This window comes from Leuresthes tenuis, unplaced genomic scaffold (genome assembly GCF_036924035.1).
Source record: "Leuresthes tenuis unplaced genomic scaffold, fLeuTen1.0.hap1 SCAF_24, whole genome shotgun sequence".
Classification (NCBI taxonomy): Eukaryota; Metazoa; Chordata; class Actinopteri; order Atheriniformes; family Atherinopsidae; genus Leuresthes; species Leuresthes tenuis.
This window is the reverse complement of record NW_027325378.1, coordinates 10,553,035-10,575,040: the sequence shown is the minus strand read 5'-3', so window position 1 is coordinate 10,575,040 and position 22,006 is coordinate 10,553,035. Positions and strand designations below refer to the sequence as shown.

General features: G+C 41.3%; 4 protein-coding genes across 8 annotated transcripts in view; 1 reads left to right on the top strand and 3 right to left on the bottom strand.

The window, feature by feature from the left end:
- Nucleotides 1–3: 3 nt before the first annotated feature.
- Nucleotides 4–3,122, top strand: uba5 (ubiquitin-like modifier activating enzyme 5). Of its 2 annotated transcripts, XM_072378173.1 has the most exons (12): nucleotides 4–321; nucleotides 495–540; nucleotides 711–800; nucleotides 915–1,024; nucleotides 1,118–1,204; nucleotides 1,297–1,381; nucleotides 1,467–1,571; nucleotides 1,657–1,784; nucleotides 1,891–2,026; nucleotides 2,113–2,188; nucleotides 2,281–2,387; nucleotides 2,643–3,122. In XM_072378173.1, the coding sequence occupies exons 1-12, from the start codon at nucleotides 158–160 to the stop codon at nucleotides 2,718–2,720; spliced, it is 1,212 nt and encodes a 403-aa protein (XP_072234274.1). In that variant the 5' UTR covers nucleotides 4–157; the 3' UTR covers nucleotides 2,721–3,122. The 2 variants fall into 2 exon arrangements, with proteins under 2 accessions (XP_072234274.1, XP_072234275.1); XM_072378174.1 differs by lacking the exons at nucleotides 4–321; nucleotides 495–540 and having other exon boundaries at nucleotides 709–795.
- Nucleotides 3,123–3,544: 422 nt separating this feature from the next.
- On the bottom strand, nucleotides 3,545–13,135 carry nphp3 (nephronophthisis 3). Its single transcript, XM_072378168.1, has 27 exons — nucleotides 12,251–13,135; nucleotides 12,044–12,169; nucleotides 11,815–11,965; nucleotides 11,544–11,696; nucleotides 11,148–11,281; nucleotides 10,534–10,694; nucleotides 10,249–10,405; nucleotides 9,552–9,626; nucleotides 9,251–9,421; nucleotides 9,038–9,141; nucleotides 8,715–8,829; nucleotides 8,478–8,621; nucleotides 8,241–8,338; nucleotides 8,060–8,162; nucleotides 7,868–7,950; nucleotides 7,304–7,442; nucleotides 7,000–7,164; nucleotides 6,816–6,910; nucleotides 6,606–6,728; nucleotides 6,314–6,503; nucleotides 5,987–6,228; nucleotides 5,753–5,828; nucleotides 5,529–5,656; nucleotides 5,141–5,381; nucleotides 4,931–5,056; nucleotides 4,634–4,749; nucleotides 3,545–4,555 (listed from the first exon to the last, which is right to left on the bottom strand). Exons 1-27 carry the CDS (start codon nucleotides 12,572–12,574, stop codon nucleotides 4,387–4,389), a joined length of 3,909 nt encoding a protein of 1,302 aa, XP_072234269.1. The 5' UTR covers nucleotides 12,575–13,135; the 3' UTR covers nucleotides 3,545–4,386.
- A 1,890-nt stretch (nucleotides 13,136–15,025) lies between these two features.
- LOC140284928 (uracil nucleotide/cysteinyl leukotriene receptor) lies at nucleotides 15,026–16,908 on the bottom strand. Its single transcript, XM_072378963.1, has 2 exons — nucleotides 16,741–16,908; nucleotides 15,026–16,005 (listed from the first exon to the last, which is right to left on the bottom strand). Exon 2 carries the CDS (start codon nucleotides 15,981–15,983, stop codon nucleotides 15,060–15,062), a length of 924 nt encoding a protein of 307 aa, XP_072235064.1. The 5' UTR covers nucleotides 15,984–16,005; nucleotides 16,741–16,908; the 3' UTR covers nucleotides 15,026–15,059.
- Nucleotides 16,909–16,985: 77 nt separating this feature from the next.
- The window catches only part of LOC140284923 (sickle tail protein homolog), a 113,330-nt gene continuing 108,309 nt past the window's right edge, over nucleotides 16,986–22,006 (bottom strand). For 2 of the 4 annotated variants that reach the window (XM_072378955.1, XM_072378956.1), the window contains 3 exons: nucleotides 20,352–21,986; nucleotides 19,693–19,824; nucleotides 16,986–18,661 (listed from right to left, as the gene is read on the bottom strand). In XM_072378955.1, the coding sequence (XP_072235056.1) occupies nucleotides 18,119–18,661; nucleotides 19,693–19,824; nucleotides 20,352–21,986 (2,310 nt within the window). In that variant the 3' untranslated portion in view covers nucleotides 16,986–18,118. The remainder of the gene's footprint in view (nucleotides 18,662–19,692; nucleotides 19,825–20,351; nucleotides 21,987–22,006) is intronic. The other 2 variants (XM_072378957.1, XM_072378958.1) reach the window with 1 other exon arrangement.

The following is a 22,006-nucleotide window of genomic DNA, read 5'->3' as shown; positions in this document are numbered from 1 at the left end:
CGGACACTGTTTCTGGAAGCACACATCCTGACAGCTGATTTGGGAAGCGAAGACGTGTACTTTTCCGTACCGATTTTATTCTGCGTTTACGTCCGGCGAGTTGCCCGTAACATCACATTTCGTCCTCATTTTTTTGGTGCCGATTTTAGATTTGCTAATGGCGACGGTGGAGGAGCTGAAGCTGAGGGTGCGAGAGCTGGAAAATGAGCTGATAAAGTGTAAGCAGAAGCAATGTGTCGTGGAAGATGCTCACAACCAGGCGCTAAATAGACCCAAAATTGACAAAATGAGCGCCGAAGTCGTGGATTCCAACCCGTACAGGTGATTATTATTATTATTCGTTTTTTTATTGCCCATTAATTTGACTTTTGAATAAAAAAATAAGTGCTTAGTGCTCTTACAGCTCTGACAGGCGACGCCTTGTGAGTCGCCCATTTCTCAAATGAATGTACCTCATTGAGCACGAGCTAATCTCAGCTCTGTTTTTGTTTCAGCCGCCTAATGGCTTTAAAGCGAATGGGAATCGTGGATGATTATGAGGTATTTAATCGCTCTTTTCAGAAATGATATGGCCAGAAATGTCATAATGAGGAGGAACTGGAGTTGACCTGATACCTTGCTCAGATGCCAGCTGTCAGGCTTTTTAAAAAATGTAATTTATGTTATCTTAAATGGATTAATTGTTATGTGTTAATGTTATGTGTTGACAGAAAATCCGGACATTCACAGTAGCAGTAGTTGGTGTCGGGGGTGTTGGCAGCGTGACAGCTGAAATGCTCACGAGATGTGGCATTGGTAAGGTAATAGAACCTTTACCCATTTTAAAAGAAAAAAAATTGTGGATGCTTATCCATATGACTCTGTTCTTTGTCCTTGTGATCATTCTCACTCATATATATTTTTTGGTGTCACAGCTGCTCCTCTTTGACTATGATAAAGTCGAGCTGGCCAACATGAACAGACTGTTCTTCCAGCCTCACCAGGCGGGCCTCAGTAAAGTGGAAGCAGCCGAGCACACACTCAGGTACACTGTGGTCAACCGGGAGCCACTTGCTCCTCCACCCACAGCCACTCAGTACATTTCTTTTACTTAGATGCAACTCCCTTTTCCCAACAGAAACATTAATCCAGATGTGGCGTTTGAGACCCATAACTATAACATCACAACAGTGGAGAATTTCACACATTTCATGGATCGCGTCAGGTTTGCATGACTATTTACACTTTGTAGACCTTTACCTTCTACGCCCTTTAATTTAGCAAATGTCACTACAACAAATGATTGCGTTTTTTCAGTAATGGGGGACTGGAAGAAGGGAAACCGGTGGATTTGATCCTGAGCTGTGTCGACAACTTTGAGGCCAGAATGGCCATCAATACAGTAAGTATATCTCTGCCAGAAGAAGAGAGAAATGGTCAAACAGATTCGCTTTCAGATTGCATTATGTTTGTCGTGTTTATTTCAGGCCTGTAATGAACTCGGTCAGATCTGGATGGAGTCTGGTGTGAGTGAGAATGCTGTATCGGGACACATCCAGCTCATCAGTCCTGGGGAGACGGCCTGTTTTGCTGTACGTCCGCATGCAAACAACACTTTTTGTTTACCTTTGAAATGGCGCTTGGCCACATGTAAAACGGTACAAAATCTTTTGCTAGTGTGCACCGCCATTGGTGGTAGCTGCTAACATTGACGAGAAGACGCTAAAACGGGAAGGAGTGTGTGCTGCTAGCTTACCAACAACAATGGGAGTTGTTGCAGGCCTCCTGGTACAAAATGTCCTCAAGTATGTTGGCATTATTTCCAGCTAAGTTGAATCCTAAAATATAAAGTTGGTGTAAATGCTTAATAGGTGACTTTAAACATGGTTAATAACATGTTTTGTCCTCCAGGTATCTGTTGAAGTTTGGAACTGTCAGTTACTATCTTGGCTACAATGCCATGCAGGACTTCTTCCCCACCATGGCCATGAAAGCCAACCCCCAGTGTAACGATCACCACTGCAGGCGACAGCAGGATGAGTACAAGGTGTGCATGCTCACTGTTTGTGTTAGGCTTTCAGCGTTAGTTAGGAAATTCTCACTGTTTCTGTCTGTGTAACCTTTTCCATTTAGAAGAAAGAAGCAGAGCGACCAAAGGTGGAAGTTGTGCAGGAAGAAGAGGAGGTCGTACACGAAGACAATGAATGGGGTGAGCAAAAGCAACCAGTGGGGCTTACAGAGACTGATACGTAACATAGTGTTGTTTGGCTGGATGTGCTAACATGAAGTCGTACTGTGCAGGTATTGAACTGGTATCAGAGGTAACTGATGCAGAGTTACAGGCTGCATCAGGGGCTGTGCCTGACCTCCCAGAGGGCATCACTGTGGCTTATACCATTCCTGCTCAAGTTAGTATTCCTAATTAGTCCATTTTTTAAAAAAAAGATTAATCCTTTTCTGAAGAGTTTAGCAACAAACGTTTAAAATGGAGTTGTCATTTTACACCTTACTGATGTAAAATAATAGCAGTATCTGGCCATGTAATGTTGTGGAAAATAATGTTTTCAAAAAATCCTATGATTTTACACAACTTTTTTTCCAAGTCTTTGAATTGATTATGAGGCCTTTTAAAACCACATCACGGTTTCTTGTGTTTGCACCAGGACAAAACAAGCGGGGAGACGGTGGAGGAGACTGAGCAGAGCCTTGAAGACTTAATGGCGCAGATGAAAAAGTTGTAGGCAACAACTTGAAGATGCGTTTCTGCCAGACATACCTTTTCTCATCCGTTCTTTTGTAGCGTCCTCCAGCAAAAACACAGTTAATTTATAACAGGAAACTAAAAGAAATACTCTAGTAACAGCTTAACATGGGGAATGCATGAAAAGTGCTGCTAAAGGCAGTTAACACACACAGGAAATGGCATTTGGAATGACATCAGCTTCTCTTGAAATGTCAACAAACCTAAATCAATAAATATCAGTTAGTGCATCAATGAATGTGTTTTTTTTAGGTTTCAGTTGATTGGGTGCTAAAACCTCTCAACTATGTACGCTTGTCATTCACTCAGCTTTAAGGAAATAACTGCTGCAACAAAACTGAACATTGTCCTCTCAATAAAGTATTTATTAGATGTAATACAATATTAACATGTTGGATTTTTCTTCTTGTCCTGTACAGCTTTTACAGATTCCAATTACATGACATTAATAAATGCATATACGAAAACACTAAAGAAACGTGTGATGCCTTTTGGCATCGCGTACCTTCATCTGACAGTAAATGCTCAGACTTAAATGGCACAATCCTTGTTTTTGGCAAAACCCCAAAGTGTGTGTGACAAACGAACACATGCATGTACATTTAGTGTTGCTACGCGGCATGGAATTATTATCGGAAACTATATTTTCGAAAACAGTTCTTGCTTTCGACTTGTACTTTGGTCTCTATATGTTGCCTTTTAAGAATACTCAAACTTTTAAACACTACATGTACATAAACATAAAATACTGAAAGCACATTTGATTTTGGAGACCGCTCCCAAATAATTTGAATTCAAAAGTTCTATTATTATTAGAAGACGGTGCGCTTTTTACGTGGGAAGTATAAGAAGCTTTTGTTGAACAGTTTGAAGACTGTTCTGAAGTTATTGTTAAAGTTATTCACTTTATCAATAAATGCTTCAACGGAAAGAGTCAATTTAATATTTACTCTGCAATGGACAGCAAATATGTTGTCCAATGGCTTGTATTTGGAGTCATTTCATGTTAAAAAATCTGCTCCAAGTCATGTAAACCTGGGTTCCAAGCTTGTAAAAGCACTAGTTTAACAGATTCTTAGTGTCTCATCCACATGATTATATATTAAAATATACTTTTGGCTGATACACAGGTTTCAGATCAAACCACAAAGCCTAATTATTATAAAGAAATAGTTTTGCTTGCAATACTCAGGAGTCAAATGTAGTCAAAATTGAGTCATCCCTTTGAAGAGGCATAACTCACTAAACTTGGAACCTGAAACTGAAAGTGTGTCAGGTGTGAGAACACAGTTCCCTAATCTTTGCCAGAGGGTACATGTTACGTAAAAGTGCAGCCAGAGGCCTGCATTGGTGCCTCTGTGTGTGTGACTTTGAGAAACTTAACATGCTGCCTTTCTTTGCTGCTCTGGCTTCTCCTTGACTGAGTGTCCTTCTAAAAGCTGATAACTACATCACTCTACAAAAGACCTCCCATGTGCTCTTGAGCATCATTGCTTCACAGAAACGTCTGTAACAGTATTCACAGTGAGATGCCCCACACGATTTCCTTCATGATGAAACGTTGCATTTTATATTCATGCTACTTGTTGGCAGTTGGAGTTGCCAGACCAACTTTTTGTGATGAATGGCAACAATGGCTAACAGAGTCACCTCGGGGCATGTGGGAGGGGAGCAGGCCCCCTCAGACTGAATGTGTCTCCACTGGAGGAATGACGAGACGGGGCGTTACCGCACACTAATGATGGCTCTGCTTCTTTAATTTCCATTGCTCGCTTGTAAAGCTCCGCTGCCCTCTCAAAGTCACCCTCCTCATAGCTGGATTAGAAGGAAAAACATTCAGACTAGCATTAAACATGATGAAACGTATGATTAGTCAAATGTTTAACACTTTACCTTAGCACAGCCAGGTTTTTTAGAGTCTCTCCGACACGTGGATGCGAGCGCCCCAAACTATCCTCATACACTTTCAGTGCTCGCTGGTAAAGAGGCAAGGCCTCACTGTGCTTCTTCTGCCAAAGAAAAATACATTTTCAGTTTAAAAAATATATAAAATATTAAATCACAAGTTTCTAATTATCTATACACATAATAACTTTGCAAAATGACTTCTTTCAACACAGTACATATAATAGAAATGTGCAAGTCTGGAGTATGTGGTGCACACAGAAGAGGAAGGATGACCAGTCTCACCAGTTGGCAGTAGATTACTGCGAGGTTAACCAGAGCCGTGGCCACACTGGGGTGTTTGGGCCCAAAACTTTTTTCCCTAATCTCCAGAGACAGCTCATACAGTGGAACTGCCTTCTCAAGTTTCCCCTGTGCAACACACACCGAATTACATTAACTGCCAAAAACTAACAACAAGAAATTGTGAACATTCCGGGGTCAGCGGGCACTCACTCTGCGTTTATAGAGCATGGCCAGGTGTTTGAGAGTGTATGCCAAAGAGGGGTGGTCTGGTGACAAGGCTCTCTTGCGGATGTCCAGCGCCCTCTCATACAAGTCCTCTGCTGTCTCGTAGTCCTTCCTTTCAGTGTGCAGTGCCGCCAGGTTGTTGAGGGATTGAGCGCAGTCCGGGTGATCTGGACCGAGGACACGTTGACGCATCTCCAGAGAGCGCGTCAGGAACACTTTGGCGGCACTGGTGAAAAGAAAAACGAAAAAAAACCAAAACAGAGTACTAAGCAAGATGATTTGCAAATTGTCCTGCTCAAAGTACAAGGCTGGAACGTCACACTGAATAGTCACTATACATCATGTGTTGCTGGCCAATTGCTGTAAGCCTTACTCCAGGTTGTTTTGGAGGTAGTAGAGGACACCCAGTTCATTGAGTGTTTTGGCACAGTCTGCGGAGTCTTTCCCAAGGGTTAGCTCTTCTAGCTGGAGGGCTCTTCGCCTCAGTAAAGTGAAGCCATACTGAAAGGTGGAGAAGAAGACAGAGGGCGTGGACCACATGTCTGATTACGTGAGTATGACATAGTCATAAATAAAATATGTGGGAAACATGCTCACCATATGACCTTTCTGGCGGGCAGTCTTCTGACGGATCCTCACTGACCTCTTCCTTAGTTTTTCAGCTTGTTCAAACCTGACATTAAAAGCAGAAGGTGTAAGCTACTAAACGTGCTAAAGGGAATCCTGCTTCTAGAAAACCATCACAATAGGTGGGGTACTTTTAAAACTACACCAAGTGAAGGAAATCTACGAATGGCTTAATTAAAGGATAAAGGAAAAGGTCCAATTTACTTGTTTTGCTTCTGAAAGAGCATGGCGAGTGACTCCAGCTCTCGTGCCACGCTGGCGTGCTCTGCACCGTAGGCATTCTCACTTATCTCAAGTGCTTGTTTGTACAGCTGTTCAGCATTGCCATACTTCTTCCACTGGACATAAACTGAAGCCAGCTGGTGAAGAGAGCGAGCTACGCTGGGATGGTCCGGATCCAGGGCGGTCTCTCTGATCTCGAGAGACCTCTGTAACGGGGCGACAGCCTAAACAAACCCACTGAATCAGACACACTCAAAGCTGTTGATATGTGAGCTTTCTAAGCAGAATTTTATCTATTTTTTTTTTTACCTGACTCGGAAGACCAAGATCTTTGAGGAACCGTCCCAAAGTCTCATACAAGTTTGCAAGCTTAGTCATGCCATCTTCACTCTCGCAGTTCTTCTCATAGCATTTCAGAGAGTCAAAGTACTCAGTAGCCATGGAGCTTTTGTCTTTGCCCACATACTGCCAATAGGCTAGCAGCTCAGAGAAATGACCCCTGGAAAAAAAAAAAGCAAAAGGCAGTATCTTCATAAAATGCCAGGGCGTGTGTAATACCACCTTTTGTGTTTATAGGTTTTTACTCCACACAAACAATTACCTCTTGTAAAGGTTTTGGGAAACAAATAGATTCAAAAGACTGAGCTGTAATTTAGTCCTGTCCTCCTGCTGTTGGAGCAGCCATGGAAGCTCATCTGCAACACGCCATGTCACGCTGTCCTGGCTGCACACACACACAGGGTGACATGATTTGTACCTACAGGAGACTTGTGCTGTACATGTTTGAGTGGAGGACAAGTTGTGTGAGGACCTGAGCTGTTGGTTGAAGTAATGGATTAGTTTCTCTCTGTAAGAAGTGGAGCTACTGCCTCCACCCAAGAACTCCAGCCTCACTGCCTCCCAAGCCTAAGACACCCACACATGATGAAAATGGTTTAATGAGTGATTCTTCAATGCATTTTGTCCTCTATTTTCCGGCCAAGGACCCTATTTACCTGCAGGTGCTGAAACCTGATGAGTCCACAATGAAGGGTTACAATGCAGAGTCTATTCAAGTGGTGGAGCAGAGAGGACAGCAAAGGAAACTCTAGCTCTGGGAAAAGATCTAATACCTCTGATTCGCTCACTCCATTATGGCTGGCAAATACAAGGCACAGCATCTGAGGAGACAAAACACAAGTGCTTATTCTTCTGCTAAGCACTAAAAGGATTCAAATAGAGGATATAACATCCCTAAGAGTTTATTAAAATGTGTATTTCTAACTAAGACCAGTAATTCTAATTTTATGTTTCGGTCACCTCTCTCATTATGTGTCGCTCTCTGTCTGTGCTGAAGGAGTTCAACATCATCTTGAGAGCCAGCCGGTAGAGTGACATGGTGTCCTGACACTGTAGACACTGTTCCAGGCTCTTCTCCAGTGACCAGCAAGCTCTGCCGCTAGGAAGATAAATTAATAGAAAAATACAGGTGAGGAACTTTAAACAGAACAAGATGCATCTAATATCAAATCATGGATGACCCAAATAAAGCCAAATAAAGCTTTTGTGAAATTTTAACCCTATTGATTGCCATCTTGAGTGACCTCAAAGAAATCATACAAAACACATACAATTACGAATATTCAGTTGGAATGAATAGCAGTGAGAGGTCCCAGAACAGTGCGGTTTTAAAGCATAGCATCTGTGTTTTCAAAAAGACTTGACAGAATTGCCAACATACACTAAAACCTTTTATTATTCTCAGCCTATGCAGCAAATAAAAGCAAATTGCTTATCTTATAGCAGAGTCAGATACGAACCACTTTTAATGGAAATACATTTTTCTCTAAGGGTCAATAAAAGAAGAAGCACAAACCCACGGACCTGGTGATCATCCTTGCTAGCAGTGTGACATATAGTGCGTTGCAGGTCGGTGCAGAGCGACAGTGCCTCTCCAGTTTCTTCTCCTAAAACAAAATAAACCTTTAAGTGCGGATCTCTCACGAAACACAAACCGCTACTGTCTCACAGGACGCACTTCATTCAAATTAGGATTGATGGGGGGGGGTAAATGACCTGGTCCTTGGTGAGTCTGAGGTCCATGCCCTGGCACTCTGTATTAACTACACTCCTCACTTCCCTGGGACTAAGTGGGTCTAAGTGGAGTGTGGGCCACAACCTAAACAGATAAAGTCACTCATTTAGAAATGACAATACAAACAGCAAACTGCCATTCAGTTAAATCTACATTCATCACCTCCAGGCTTGAGGACACGTCTCTACGTTGACAGACACCACCACTCTGACATTGACAGGGAGAGGGTCAATCAGCCACTTCATGTGTCGCTCTGCTTGCTGAAACAGAATGAGACAAACTGTAGCGTTATATGAATGTTCTAGAAACAGAGAGAACGACTACACAGAAGACAAAATCCATCAAAACACGACTGTAAGAAAACATCTAAAATTATCTTAAATTAGGGGAGGGGTATACCTGTATTTGGTCGATGGAGTCGATGATAATGATAATGTTTCCTTGATGACGTGCTGATAATCTTTCAAGCCACCGAGGAAACTCCTCCAAGATCTTACTGGGCTCCATGGACAAGCCAGAAATGGACCAGAAGTGCTGCAGCAGCTAAGTGATTACAGACAGACAGAAAACATGCGCTCACACTTATTTACAATGAAAGCTTTCACTGGAAGTAAGTCGTTGATGGAGACTCCCTACTTTGACTGTGAGGCGTTTGATAATGAGAACTGGCTCGGAGCTCCCGGAAAGATGTCGACCAACAAAATGATAAAGGAACAACGTGTTGGGGGATTGCTTCTGTTGCAGCTCGATCCTAAGGAAAATCAAACATCGATAAGCAAAGTATGAAAAACATACAAATGATTGTCTTTTTCCACGATGACACATCACACTGTGAACGCCTGCGACTTTAACTAAGTTAAAGAGCAAGTTAGAGAAGACAAGAGAAAATCATTCATTCAATATTCAAAGTCCAGCAGTGCTGGGGCACATTAAACCTAACCGAAGAAACTGGTTCTTACCATTTGGAGAGCAAGAGAGACTTCCCTGAGCCTGGACCACCAGATACTAGGAGAGGTGGAGTGGGAGGGGGAGCAGCTATCATGTCATTCAGACGATCTATATACTAAAAAGAACATCACACGCATCAAAGACTGAGTGAAATAAATGGAGCAAAAAGTACTGGATATTAAGAGCTGATTGACAATTAAATTAGAGAAAAAGATCTGCCGAACCTTTTGGAAGCCTAATTGGGTGGTGGTGCTGCTACAAGCCTGCTGATAGGACTCAATCTGCTCCTGCTCATCATGCAGGTCCCACAGCACATCTCCCGAGTCCTCTTCACGCCCCTCATCTAAGGCACAGTCCTTAGAGTCAATATCTGCTCCTTCAAAACCCAGCAACTCCTAAATGGTGAGGATACAACACAGGAAAAAAAGTCAGGGACAGGCAGTGTCAAAGTAATTTCCTTAAAAACTTTCCTTTAGGATTCATTAGTCTGTTAAGAGACTTGTGTAAACGAAAGATGATGTGTACCTGCTTGATGACTTTCTCTAGTTGAGCATAAATCAGGTTCGCCCCGTCTTCTGCAGTACCACTGTGATCAACCACCTGGAAAGAAGAGATTAAATGAAATAAGAGGTTCTTCATGCAACGATGAACGACTATCTAAAGAGGCCAGGACAAGGGATCAAACCACTAACTGTAGATTAAAGGGATGAGTGCTTTACTGAGCCAAAGTCAACATACTCTCATAATTTTGTTGTTGGTATTTAAACTCATACCTTCACAATCGAGACAAAGAGATGTGGACTGATCTCTAAAGCTTAAAGGGGAACTCCGGTATTTTTAAACCTAGACCTTATTTCTGGCATTTATCTACTCACTGAGAACAGTTTGGCGAAAGTCGGCGTCCTTCGGAAGCTATTTAGATAACTCACGATCCATATAACGGAGTGAACTTTCGCCAAACTGTTCTCAGTGAGTAGATAAACGTATTTCATGCCAGAAATATGGTCTCGGTTTAAAAATACCAGAGTTCCTCTTTAAAATCCACTGAAATGACAGCAGAAATCCCCTTATAAGTGGCTCATAATGATTTTAAAAGCTGCCTTTCATGTGATTAGTAATATAAAAACAAAATAACACAGAGGCTTATAACTGCAGCACATACCTTGGTCTTAGTGAGATTTCTCCCTTTTATCCTATTTTCTCTATCAATGAGGGCACTCACCTTGATTTTGGCCGCCTTATCTGCAGCATTGACGCTTTCTAACAGTTGCCTAATGGGTCCAGTCAAATTGTGATCCTCTTCGGTCCTGAGGTACAGCACCAGTGAATGGCCATCTGGATTCTTTACAAAAGCTTCTTCACAATCCTCTACAACAGAGCTACACAAATTCATTTTTGGGTAAATATTGATACAAAAATTGTTATCCACTTATAAAATAAACAATAGAGGTAATGTATAATCCTCATTAGATGACAGCTACCCAGTGAGTTGCAGAACTTACTGTACCTATTGACAGTAGATTTGAGAAGAAGCACACACACAGAACTCCTTTCGATCTCCTGCTTGCGCTCCATGGTGTACGAAGCAGCAATCTCCTCTGGGAAGCAGACATTCAGGTAGAAATGACCGAGACCCTCACACATTCGCCTTAAAACCGAAGAGTGTTTCTGTCAACGAAACAAAAGCCACAAGTTTCCCAGATAATGATTACTAATAGGTCTCAAAACAAAGTGTCATTTCAACACAAATGGTTGTTTACTCTGATATTTATCGTGTTTTAACCAAACTATTTTCCTTGCTTTAAAATATAGAATACATATTTAAACTCAGCCTCAATGTGTGAGTTCAACTATTAACACATTAATCATTATGTCTGTTTCAGTGAGGATGCCAATTAGGCAGACAAGAACTTCTTCACAGGGGCACCACAGTAAATTTCATTAAAAGTCACTTGTTAACATAATTCAATTATCAAAAATCAAGTCATATTGCTGCCTTACTATAAGCCATATCCAGAAACTGTCCCAAAAAGGTGGGAAACTTCAAAGCAGTTCAACAATATCCAATGAAAGCAGAAAAGGTATAGTTTTTCCTGATTTATGGTGCCCATGTTAACAAACCTTAAAAAAGATATCCAGCTCTGCTTTGGTGTCCTGGGTAGAGATGAGGTAGCAGCGCACAGTGTTACTCCATAAGGCCTGGGGCACATGAGGTGAGACCTGAAGCAGACTGGCTACTGCAGCATCCCAGTCATCTGTCAAAGACGGACACACATGGAAACACTGTACATGTAAAAGTAACCTAGAGAAAGATAAATGCATATTTTGAAAATGATCCTCAAAAAAAAGTAAAAATGTAAGAAATGTTGGTAAAAAATAGACAGTTTCCAGACAAGTACAGCTAGATTTTACAGCGTTGCTGCCACCACTGTAGCCATTGGGAAAAGATGTGTTGGGGCTATTTTTAGCATGCCAACAACCTCCGTCAAGAAGCCTTCTTTGCCAAACTTTACTTACCTCTGCTCACATTTGCGAAAGGTCCTTCCACATCTATCAAACTGTGTGCAAACTCCGGTCCTCTGAAAGTCTGTTGCAGCTGCATCATGCTACCCATCGAGGGCTCACTTCCCAGCACCCCACCAGTCCAATACTCACACTGTGTTCCTGCAGCTGCGGAAAACACAAAATAAACACTGTGGCGCTAAACAAAATGGGTGTAAAGAGCATATCAACAGATAAACAAAAGAAAGCAAAGATGCCAGCTTTGTGCACATCTTTGTGTTATTACCAGTCACAGTGGTTTGGTTGTCATCTGAGTCCGAGTCATTAGGATCATAGACATGTATACCCTGAGTCTGCAACTGTTGCAATTTGGCCTCCAAATCTCTCTTAGCCCGAAGGAGATCCTGTATCTCCTTCTCTTTTGTCTCACGAAAAATCTGCATTTAATTTAGAAAGTACTTTAGAGCTGCACCCTTGAATATGTCTTTACTACTGTAACACGTGGTAAAGTTTACCTTAAACTGTCGTTTTACTTTGTCCCTGTCATGCTCAAAAGTGGCAGCTCTCTCCATAGCTTGATACTTGGCCTCAAGAGCACCTTCTTTCTCTCGAAGAATCTTCTGGTAGGTCTTCTGTAGCGCCTGTTCGTCACAATCAGGATTGTTAAAACATCCCAATTCTTAGGGCTGTGCCAAAATAAGCAGACTCTTTCCTTTATGTACCTGTAGCTCTGCTCTCAGCCGCTTGTTCTCCTCATCAAGCTTAGCCTCCTTCTTCTGCATGGATGAGATCTCATTATTCTTGCTGACACGGAAGATTTCATACTCTTTACGGAGTCTCTCATACTCTGCAGCATACTCGAGATCCACGGATCCCGTAGATTTGAAACTGGCCCCAATCACGCGAGGTCCTCGACGGAAGGAGCTGCGCAAGAGTCGGGCTTTGGGCTTGACTTCAACCGGTATCTCACAGGCTTCCCCTCTCTCACCCCCATATCCATCTTCAATCACCTCTCCTGGGCTCACCAAAGAAGATGCGGTGCCCATGATGGCGACCAAACTTTATAGGTGCTCAGCCTTTTCTAATATCCATAGCTGCCATAGTGCGGTGACAAGCAGGATAGGAATGTACAGTGAAAACGATTAAAAACAATATACTTTTGGAAAATACTATCGTGATTGGTTATTCTAATCCCTTAGTTTTATATGAACCATATCACAATAGAAAAATGTAGAATAACAGCCACTGAGCTAACCAACTTTCCGCAAAAGTGACAACTGACATGACTACGAGAGTGGCTTAAATCAACAAAGTCGCGACTTAACGCTCTTCTGTATAACAAACTTGAAGTATTCGTACCTGACACATAACGACATTCACGGTTACACTCGGTTAGCTAACTTAACGCAACGTGTATGACAATACACAATTGGTGACATTTATAGGCGTAAATACCACAAGCATGACAAACAACTTCTTGTACATAGTTTTGCTTCGAAACAATATCAAATAAAACTCTCAGGTCGAGTCAAAAACACACGAAGCTAACTTTGAACAACAGGCATAACGGTCCGCTCCCTTCACAGCTTCTTCCTGGCTGCCTTGGTAACAAGTCTAATACGGAGGCCCAAGCGAGTCAAACTGGGTAAAAGTCGACTTTTGTTGAAAGAATGGTAACCCCACTAATTTAACGCAAGTTATAATTCGTGTTATTTAGCTCTCGAATTAAACAAATATATCATTAATTTAATAAAATAACTATGCTATGACTTTGATCTATCTGTACTGATGTCATAACAAATATAGATATTGCAAAACATGGACGTTTACTGAACCAAAACAGATAACGTCTGACACATTTTCGTATTTTCTTTTAATCAACTGTTTCATGCAATATTTCCAAAATCCTAAACATCGGCAGTGTTATGTGTAAACTTGCGTCTAATAAGATCAATGAGGTTTTATGTTAAACTTTCAGTTTTAAACTGTGGCACCAAAACTGTGTCTCAAAAGAAGTATCACTAGATAAACTCCTCAAGAAATAGCCTACTGATAACAGATTCTAGTTTGTGACGACGTTCACTTGTCTAATTTTGACAGGTGAACTTGTCATGTCACATCTATTTGGGCTCTCAGGCTTGGGAAATTGCGTGACACACATGCATTTCAAAACTTGAGAGAGTCCTGCATCTATACAGAAGCGGAAGTTAACATGCTTTCTAATGTTGATATTTTCGGCTTGATAAAAAAGGAACAAGACAAATATTACATTTCCTTTCACAATAAGGACCGAGCCGACGTTTTAAGCAAGTGGTAGAGACGATTCAAAGCCAGTTGTTAAGCACAAATATATATATGGACCAAATAAGGTTTGGTCCATATAAAGTTCACATTATATGGAGTTAGGGATTTATTCTCTTCCACAGAAAAAACTGCCTGAAATGCCTTTGTAGTTTAGGATTTTCTTCCTTCACTTGTCCCCACCCTTGTAATATATTTTCAAAATACTTAGTACACATTTAACAAAGAGTGAGCCACTGCCTTTGCACTATATCTGAACCAATTACCTTTCAAAGCAGAGCACAGTTTTTTAGGTGGAAAGACCCAAAAAGACAAGTGTTTCAGTCAAAGAGCTTCAAGAATTTACCGTATGAGAAAAATTAGATATTTGAACATTCAAACAAGCAAAACTTCACTAGTAGACCTTCAAAACAAAATGATTATATCTTCTTACAGATGAGTATGATATGAGGACTATATCAGCTATACTATAGTTCTTCAATGGTCACACCAATTGGAAAGCCAAATCAAAGACGTGGCATATACACTAAAACAAAGTATTTTCATACAGTGATCAGTTTTTACATTTGAGTCTTTGTTTATATATTTTTTGACAAGTAATTAAAAAAAAAACCATCAAAAATATAAATTTCTTTGTTTTATTGCTTATCTGTCGTACATTTAACCACATTAGAGCTTAACTGAATAATTTGTTATTTGAAACAACATTTCAGGGGACAAGAAATTGTCCGAATGCACATTATCAGCTGGATGTGTTTTGTGGCCATATCTAGGAGTTAAAAGATCTCCCTTATTCACCAGTGGCATCTCTCCTTTAGAAGTAATGGTGGCAATCAAATGGGAGGAAGGATTTCCTTTTATACCGTACCTATGATATTCTAACATCATCTTAGAAGAGATGCAAAAGAGTTGTAGAGTAAAATGGCATGTTTAAGGTAAATGTACAAAGATATCTCTGTTTCATGTGTCTTTTAAGAAACCTCATCAGTACTTTACAGCAGAAGTTTACAGACTTTGGAGCAAATAGTCAAAATAAATATAATTTCATTGTTGATGCTGGTCAATTTGTGTCGTAGTAATCAGAGGAGTATCCAGACAGCAACTGGCCCAACCCATTGGACCCAAAATCTAGAAGAAGGAAAAAAAATGTCTTGTGTCCTATACAGTAAAGATCAATGTAAATTATTCAACAGCAGTTGAAAGCTCTCGCAAAAAATCTTTCTTCAGTGGTTACCGATTACGTTTTTGATTTTTACAGAACAGCTGAAGAAACGTGTTCCTGTAGGCACGATTTAAAAAGAAATACATCACAGGATCCAGTACACCACTAATGCAGGTCAGTGCAGATGTGATCTGATTGGCTCTTCTCAGTGGCTCCCAGCTTGTGACAATGACATTGCCTTCACTGTGACTTAGAATGTATATTACTCTGCACACATGGTAGGGCACAAATGCTAACAGGAAGTTCATCACTATTAGTATGATCATTTTCATGGCTTTGTCTCTCACAGGACGCTCTTCCCGTTGCTTGAGTTTCCTAAGTTTGAACAGAATGAGTATGTAGGAGATAACTATGGTGCTGAGGGGGATAAAAAAAGCCACAACCGTAGAAATCAAAGCTGTGGAAGATGTCTTTTCCAGATACAGCTTGTTGCACAAGCTTGATGAGTTGGTGTTGTCCTTTGAGAAAAGTGTTGGACTCATACATACAATAACTGTCACCCAAAGTATGCCAACAGCTACCTTTGCATGTAAAGGCTTCCTAACTGACTGAGATCTTAAAGGTAAAACCACTGCAAGCAGTCGATCCAGGCTAATGAAACTCATTAGATAGAGACTGCAGTACATGTTCAGGTAGAAGAGGAAGCCTGACACTTGACACAGGAACTTACCCAGGGGCCAGTGGTTTTTAGAGATGTGGTAAACTATACGCAGGGGTAAAATAAGCACATAAGATATGTCAGCAATAGACAGATTCTTCAGGAAGACCTTAGAAGGGGATGTGCTTTTCTGGTGACGGAATGCCCACAGCGCCAAGGCATTTCCAGGAATGGCGATGATGAAAATCAGGCTATAAAATGTGGAGAGGATAGCATTCCACAAGGTCACAGATGTGCTGTTCAAGCTCTCTGACTCCTCCTCAGAAATATTCATTGTTGTTGGGGTAAAGGTCCACCTGGTGTAGCACAAAGATGTCATTTAGAGGATGCTTTCATCCAAAGCGACTTTCCCCAAAGTGGGGAATCTAAGTACACATAGTAACCAGTCCTGAAAACCTCTAGCCTTGTGATATTCCACAGTCACACAACGTTTAAGTGATTCATCACACATTGTAAAAACAAAACTAGGAGTAAAAATGAAGAGAATAGACACAGTGTGACTACAATGTGATCTGAAAATATCACATGCAAAAAAACTTCTTAGAAAGAGGAACTCCTCTTACTTCGCTTAAAGCAGGACAATAACTGCATGAGCTACTTTTGAAGGTTAGCAATTGTTTACATCATATAAAATGTGAAGAGCAAACCAAAAACAAGCAGACATTCAGATCATGAAAGTAATCTCCATTCAGAATGTAAACATGATTTTCAATAAAGAAACGATTTGCCTTAAACTTTTCCTTACTGTAAAATGAATTTAGTTATTACATTTATTGATGCTTCTGCTAAGCCCCAGTTTCTGGCTATAGAATCAAATTACACGTAAGTTTTTAAAAGATTCATTTAAGGTGTGCTTTGTAAAATGTAAGTGCTCGCCGGAAATTCTGATAAACAAAAAAGCTCTGAGATAGCACCGATAATTTTCAGCTCTTCTACTATCTAAACGTGATCATTAAAAACATTCTGTAAGAGTAAATTAAGAGCATAAGACTTTGAAATATGTAGCACAGTTTTTTTTATCGTATTCTTACCTGCAAACGCAGCGAAGCAGAATTCTAGAATACGTTTGCCACCAGTGTAGACACTACTGTGAGAGTAAGGGACAGGTGAAGCAGAAGCAAGAACTGTTTTGTGGTGCATGACGGCTATTGTATTTATACAGAAAAAGACACACGCACACACACGCACACAGACACACGCACACATTCACATATCACATAGAAAGTGGAATGAAACAGGACACCAGAATCACATAATTACAAACAACACGATGCACTGCAAGCATGCAAGTCTTTATTTTTGCTATTCCAACACACTTTTTGTCTTACATTGCTCATTTGTACTATGATTTAAAGCTTTACATAAAATTAAAAAAAAGGAGAGAAAACCAAATATTTACAAAATCTATCTGTGCAAACGTAATTCTTCTTTAACACCACTCTCCTAAAGTATTTGAAAGGCATGCATACAAATAAACTTTGGTATGTTAACAAAACTACTCATTTTCTTAGTAGAAGCATTTAGCTGTATGTACACGTAATTGGACAGATTAACCACTTTATATTTAGCACAGATGATGTTAACAACAACAATACATGTTAACTTGACAAACCATGACCAGCAGTACAAACACTGTGGTTACCACTTCAGGCATCAAACCAAGAGAGTGCATGTAAAGTCCCTAAATTCTTGTGACTGAGTTAGGCCTGAAGTGAGTCATTAATAAAACAACTTTGGCAAATAGGCACAAGAAAATCAAAACTTGTATTATTCATGATACCAGTTGTAAATCTGTAAAATAAATTGGCAGTTCATCATGGGAGAAAAATAAGGAAATACTCTTAGAAAACTAAAGTTATTCATGAGTTAAAATATGTATACATTTTGTATACATTCATCAAAGGCATTTACAAGAGCTGTGTTGAATGTCTGGCAACATAAGAAATATAAACGATTAAATATACTAAGGTTATTCAATCTCTTCTTTCAAAAATAAAACAAATTTTACATGGTATTTTGTGATTGTACATCAACTCTATATTCCCTATTCATAGCTACAGCAAGAAAATATACTTTCAACACAATGAAAGTCATCCACTTTAACTACAAAGTGGTCAAACTAAATCGTTTTTAGTTACGTTACAAAATATTTTGTCAAAGTACACCTTTGAGAGATAATCAAAAATCCGAGTGAAATATGAAAATGAGCTGAAAATGAGGAGAGTAGCAGAGTGTGAATGCCAGTGTCAAATAAAAGATGAAGTGAGGGAGTGCATCATTTAATACTTTTCTAACAAAACCATTTAGAAAAAAAACAAAACAGGAATAAAACCCAAACCAAAACTATATTACATTAAACATGATCAGGTCTACCTGCTGGGCTGTAAAGCCAGAGGGGCAATAAAGGGGCTAAGTGGTGTCCTTAGCTGCTGTGGCTGTTGGGATGCAGGATTTGCCGCTGCTGCCGTTGTGGGATCTGTAGCTGGTGAAGCTGGGGGTGTGTATGGTGCGGATGCTCTTTCCACCTGGGCCCAAAGGTGTGGGCGACAGAGGGGAGGGGGAGGAGGAGGAAGAGGAGGAGGAGGAGGAGAATGAAGAGGAGGAGGAGGAGGAGTGCACTCGACCGTTCTGAGTCTGCGAGGAGAACGAGAGAGCTTTACCTGTGTGCTGTGAGGCTGAGGGTAGTTTGAGGGAACCGTTAGACAGTGAGGGGATATGGGAGGAGGAGGACAAGGAACCGGAACGATGAGTATGAGAGGACAGGATGGAGGACTTTGTCACAGAGGAGGAAGAGGAGGAAGACGGGTTAATGGGATTAGCAGCATCTGAATTTTGTGCAGGCTGGGAACTGCCTTTAGTAGAGCTAGGATAAAAAGCAGGGATTTTAGAGATGGGTATAGTGGGGGAAGTAGTTTTATGATCCCCTCCCACTCTTTTAGCACTTCCGTTAGCCTGCAAACAGATGCCAAAACAGATACTGGTTGTCAAAAAAGAAAACTGGTAAATTAATACATGAAAAAGGCAGGACGATGTTAAATAAAACTATAAGTTATTCACAAAGACAAATGCTATGACTGCACAAACATTAATATTACTAAGACACAACTTAAAGACACTAAAAACAACATATACAGAAGCTGTTTTTTTTACTGGAAAGGCGAGATACACTGAACTGAGAGACATGTTACCAAGAAACAGAACACTGCAAAGATGAGGCAGCACAATGGCAGACAGGATCTCGACAGAATGTCTTTGTGTTAGAGGGATTGTTAGACATCGTGAGGGGCTGTAGGAGAAAATCCAGAAGGCAAAGATGCATACAAGGACTGGAGAAAATTAGAACACAGGGTTAGGGGTTTAAAGAGTAAAAACAGACAGGGGAAATGTGGACCTGTATTCCACTGAACTGATGGTGCAAGATGAGTGGGTTATGCTGAGGTCCTGACGATAAAGAAATATATCACCGTTGGGTTAGGGAAGCTGCGCAGTAATGTTGGGTTTGAGCAGAGGTGCATTGTGAGAAGGGAGGAGCATAGCTGAAAGGTCAGTTAAGTTTGTGTTTGAACATTGCCAGAAGCATTTTAGGACTTGGCAACACTGTTTAGGAACTCAACTGTGATGGGAACTGGAGATGTGATGACAACTCAGATGATGACAGGATAGGATTCCACTTTCTTTGCCTTTCTCCATTTTTTTTAGCCACCAACACAGTGAAAACCATGAGCAGTGTGGACATGCAGAAGCATACAGTACAGTGATGTTATGGGGTAACAGTCAAGAGTCGAACATGCCTTTGTCTCATTGCAGACTCGAGAGAAACATTAACAGATCCACAGTCACCATCATGATGGCTTTATTTTTTCAAAACACTTGTAATCTCACAGTTTCGGTAGTCTTTTTTTTCCCCCGTTTATGCCTCATGCGTTCGATTTCGTATGTATTTTTTTCCTCTAGTCTCTGGTAAGACCCTACAGTAAAACTACCTGTCGGAACTGCCTCTGAGCGTCCTGCAGTTTTTGCTGTTTTCCTGCTTTGTCAGTTGTACCCGGCGACTGCCTGGACTTCGCAGACAGAGGGACGGGCATCCGACTAGAAGGGGAAGCGACACTGGTGTTCTGCAAGGGGATCCAAATGAAAAACAAAACAGGAAATAAAAAAAAGATAGGAAAAAAACACACCACATAGGAAGTATGAAAAGTCAAGGCACAAACAGGTAAAAAAAAGAAAAAAATTCTTTTAACACGTCAACAATCGACACCAGTGAAAGGTCATGCACCCAGTGGGACCATAAACTTTAGAGTCAGTATACATAGTACATGCAGTCAAGAACAAGGAAGTAACCAGAACATCATGACGATGTCTTTGATGATCAGAGCGCCACTTGCTGAAAACCTTAGTGTTTTAGCAGTGAACTGTAGGAGAAAGATGGTAGCCAGGAACCCAACAAAATGCCACCCCAATCATGTCACCATGATTTTGTAGAGGCAGAGAGCCACAGGGGTAATTTCCAACATTTCTGAGCACCTGCGGAGTGGATTAATGATCTTTTAAATTTCAAGGGTTAGCGTTGGAGTGAAGGTAGGTTGGAAAGTGAAAGAGAAGGACCCAAAGTCTCCTGGAGCAACAAAAGCTAGAGAGAGACCTGTTGTATGGTGCTGGGGACACTGAGGATAGTGGTGGTGTTGGTTGTGGTGGTAGAAGGGGTGAGTACAGGACGAGGAAGCAGCTGAGGTTTAGTCTTCTTTAATGAATTTCTGCTGGCTACCTTAGGGCCAGGCCCTCTGGAGGTAGGGAGAGAGGAAGACCTCTTCAGCCCAACTCTTTCTGAGCTTTTCCCATTCCCTGCCTGAGCATCTTCAGTGCTGACTGATTCCTCAGGGGAGCATGGCCCCATCTCACTAATAGTGGTCTCCAGCTGCTTGATGGTCTGCTCCAGGCTGTCCAGAGTCTTGTAAGTGTTCTTCCGAATCTCATCTGTCCTGCAGAGGGAATCAGAGTTCTGCCTTTTCTGCAAGGCTGGTCCTTTGGTGGTGTCCGCAAAGGATTTTGAACGTGATATCTCAAATCGCTTTGCTTCTTTATGCTGCCTGATTGTACCATCAGATTCTTCCTCATCTTCATACACAACCACCTGTAGAGTCTTTTTCCCTGATTTGGTGCCTGTGCGAATCGCCTGTGTCAGTGCGGCCAACTGTTTCTTTGGAAACTTAAACTTGAACTTCTTCTTGCCATCTTGCTTGGCATCTCCATTTGACTCTAAATTCCCACCACTGTCAGTTAATTCAGATATTGATGATGAAGACGACGACGATGAGATGTTATGGGCTACAGTACCCTGTGAGGAGCCAACTTTTTTCCCACCAGCATCTCCAGCTTTTACTGGCAGTCCACCACTCCTCTCTGTGTCCGACTCCTCACTTTCCTCATCAATGCGCTCTTCTGCTAGCATCCTCTCCAGTTCTTCCTCGCATTCAAAGATGGTGGACAGGCGCTTGTAAGCTGAGCGGATATCCATTGGCTCATCAAAGATGATGATGACAGGCTTCTTGTTAGAGCCATTATCCGGTGGCACTGTAGGATCGACTGCGGTGTTTGCTCTGTTTGTTGCACTGCCTACAGTAACCGTCTTGACACTCCCTTTCTTGGCACTGACTAGTTGTTGATACTCGCCACAAGACAGGGCCTGAACTTTGGTGTTTGTGATCATAAATGCAATGTTGTCTGGGGGTGGCGGTGCTTCTTCTCCAGGTAAGTCTGGACTAAGGCCAGCCCCTTCCTCATCATCTTCAAATGCTTTAGGGGGATTACTATTCTCTTTGGAAGTCTTTTTGGGTGGAGGAGCAAAACGCTTGGGCGTCTCTTCTACAGCATAAGTTGCAGTCGCCACTTGCTCAGGCATTGTATTCTTATGTGAGGGAACATTCTTCTTAATTGCTTTGTTTTTCTTTTCAGTGTTTGTTTTGTTGAGGATTTTTCCCTTCTGCATTTCTTCACTGGTCTTCAAGGATTCTGCACGTTTAACTTGCTTCTTTGACAGTTTTAATCCACTGAGTCCAACAGGCTTAGGAGATATAGGAGGTGGCGTAACAGGTGGGGGGGATTTGGGTGGTGGAGACAGGGGCGGCAGCTGCTGTTGCTGGCTTGAAGAGTTGTCATTAACATTGACATTTGACACCTGTGTTGGAGGCTGTGTGGGCTCTCTGAGTTCTGGGGTTGCTTCCAGTCCTGAAGGGGGTGATTGATCTTTGGGAATCTGGCCCGTCACGTAATATATAACCTGGGAGAGTAAAATTTAAA